Consider the following 2,198-nt stretch of genomic DNA (forward strand, 5'->3'; position numbering starts at 1 on the left):
ACCTGAATTTTGGATTCACCTGCATCACCATAAATGGCGAAATCAGGCCACAGTGTGTAGTTTGTGGCATGACCTTGGCTAACGAAAGTCTGAAACCAAACAAATTAAAGCGTCACTTGGAAACTGCACATGGGTTACTGGTAGGAAAAAATACAGTTTTTTTGCCAGAAAGCTGGAAGACATCATCCACCAAAAAGACACTGTGAAAAATCTGGTTTCCACGCCAACAAATGCCTTGACAGCATCTTACCAAGTGACATACCACATTGCCAAAAACAAAAAGCCTTTTACAGATGGGGAAAAAGTGATTCTTCCAGCAATTCTTGACATGGCCAGGACAATGCTTGGTGAAAAAGCAGCGGAGAAGTTTAAAATGGTACCCATCTCAGACACAACAGTTTGCCGTCGCATCTCTGACATGTCAGAGGACATCCACAGACAACTCATAGCACGCTTAAAATCCAGTTTGTTTGCTTTGCAATTGGATGAAGCAACTGACTTATCCAAGGAAGCTCATTTAATTGCTTATGTCCGATACTGCCACAAAACTGTAATATTGGAGGATTTTTTATTCTGTAAACCAATCAAGGGACATGCAACATCAGCAGCCCTGTTTGATATTCTCAATGACTTCCTGTGCTCCAATGACTTAAATTGGGAGAGCTGTGTTGGGATCTGTACCGATGGTGCTCCCTCCATGTGTGGGGCTAGGGCAGGCCTAAAAGGCAAAGTGCTGAAAGTGGCTCCTCATATTCTATGGACCCACTGTATGATACACCGGGAAGCCCTTGCAGTCCGAAACATGGATAGAGAACTTGGGGAAGTGTTGAATTCTGCTGTGAAAATTGTTAATTTCATAAAGGCACACCCAACTAGAGCTCGTCTGTTTGCAATTGTATATGCCGAAATGGGAGCCGAACATGATGGATTGCTTTTCCATACAGAAGTCCGATGGTTATCCAGAGGGAAGGTTCTGAATCGTATTTTTGAATTAAGAAACGAAGTACGACAGTTCCTTCTGGATGTGGACCCCTACAAAGCAGAACAGCTATGTAATCCCCGTTGGCTTGTGCTTTTAGCATACCTTGCAGACATCTTTGATAAATTAAATTCCTTGAATTTGTCTTTGCAAGGAGCTGAAAGTACGTCTTTCACCATGTACAAAAAAACATCTGCCTTCAAGAAGAAACTGGAGTTGTGGAGAAGACTAATTCAAGATGTCCTGCTTGAGGCATTCCCCTGTTTAGTAGAAGCTCTTGAGGACACAGGATATGAACTTGAAAGTGCTGCTGAGGTCATAATAAATCACTTGACTTCTCTCAGGGACAGTTTAGAAAAGTACTTTCCTGAGGAAACTGATCATGTCAATGACTGGGTCTTTCAACCTTTCCTAGTGGGTGCAGGTACTCGTCTTCCAGTGCACCTTCAGGAAGACCTAATTGAGGTCCAGAGTGACCGTAATCTCCAGATGCAGTTCAACAAAATCTCATTGGGAGAATTTTGGCTGGCAATATCTGAAGAACATTCAGGTTTGTCAAAAATTGCAGTCAAGGTTCTTCTGCCTTTTAGCTCATCATATTTATGTGAGATTGGGTTCTCATCATTGGCAGTATTAAAGACGAAGTACCGTTCAAGACTAGAGGTGGAGCACAACCTGAGGATGGCAGTAGCAAGAATACATCCACAAATTGACCGTCTCTCTGGAGAAAAACAGCCACACCCATCACACTAGTTCAGAAATGTGTTATCATCCAAATAAGTTTTGTTAAATTATGTTTTGATTGAGAAAAATAAAGTACCATTGCATATTTTTGGGCACTTCTTTTGGTAGATTTTTTGTTTGAACTGTGTAGTAAGTCTCTGACTCCAAACCACAGTCACCCACAAACCTTTGATTTGCTAAATACTGTCTACTAATATTCCCTTACCATAAAAATGATTTGCCATGGATATTGGGGGCGTTTATACTTGTCGCTGATGAGGAGTATCAAGTTCTAGAAAAACTTTTGACAGGAAGGGGTCCTCACACCTGAAAACTTTGACAAGGGGGTCCCGGCATCCAAAAGTTTGAAGACCTCTGTGCTAGAGCCTGTTTTGTTCTGAGGTTGATAGGAAAAGGTAATGCATCAATGAGATAAAAAATACCTATCACACATCGACTATGTAATGCAGATGTACTGTTGTGGGATGCAAGGGGA

At 41.7% G+C, this 2,198-nt stretch overlaps 1 protein-coding gene across 1 annotated transcript; it reads left to right on the forward strand.

The window, feature by feature from the left end:
• Positions 1–328: 328 nt before the first annotated feature.
• Positions 329–1,732, forward strand: LOC138256938 (zinc finger BED domain-containing protein 5-like). Its single transcript, XM_069205878.1, has one exon. The coding sequence runs from the start codon at positions 329–331 to the stop codon at positions 1,730–1,732; it is 1,404 nt and encodes a 467-aa protein (XP_069061979.1).
• Positions 1,733–2,198: the final 466 nt, after the last annotated feature.

This window comes from Pleurodeles waltl, chromosome 1_2, assembly GCF_031143425.1.
Source record: "Pleurodeles waltl isolate 20211129_DDA chromosome 1_2, aPleWal1.hap1.20221129, whole genome shotgun sequence".
Lineage (NCBI taxonomy): Eukaryota > Metazoa > Chordata > Amphibia > Caudata > Salamandridae > Pleurodeles > Pleurodeles waltl.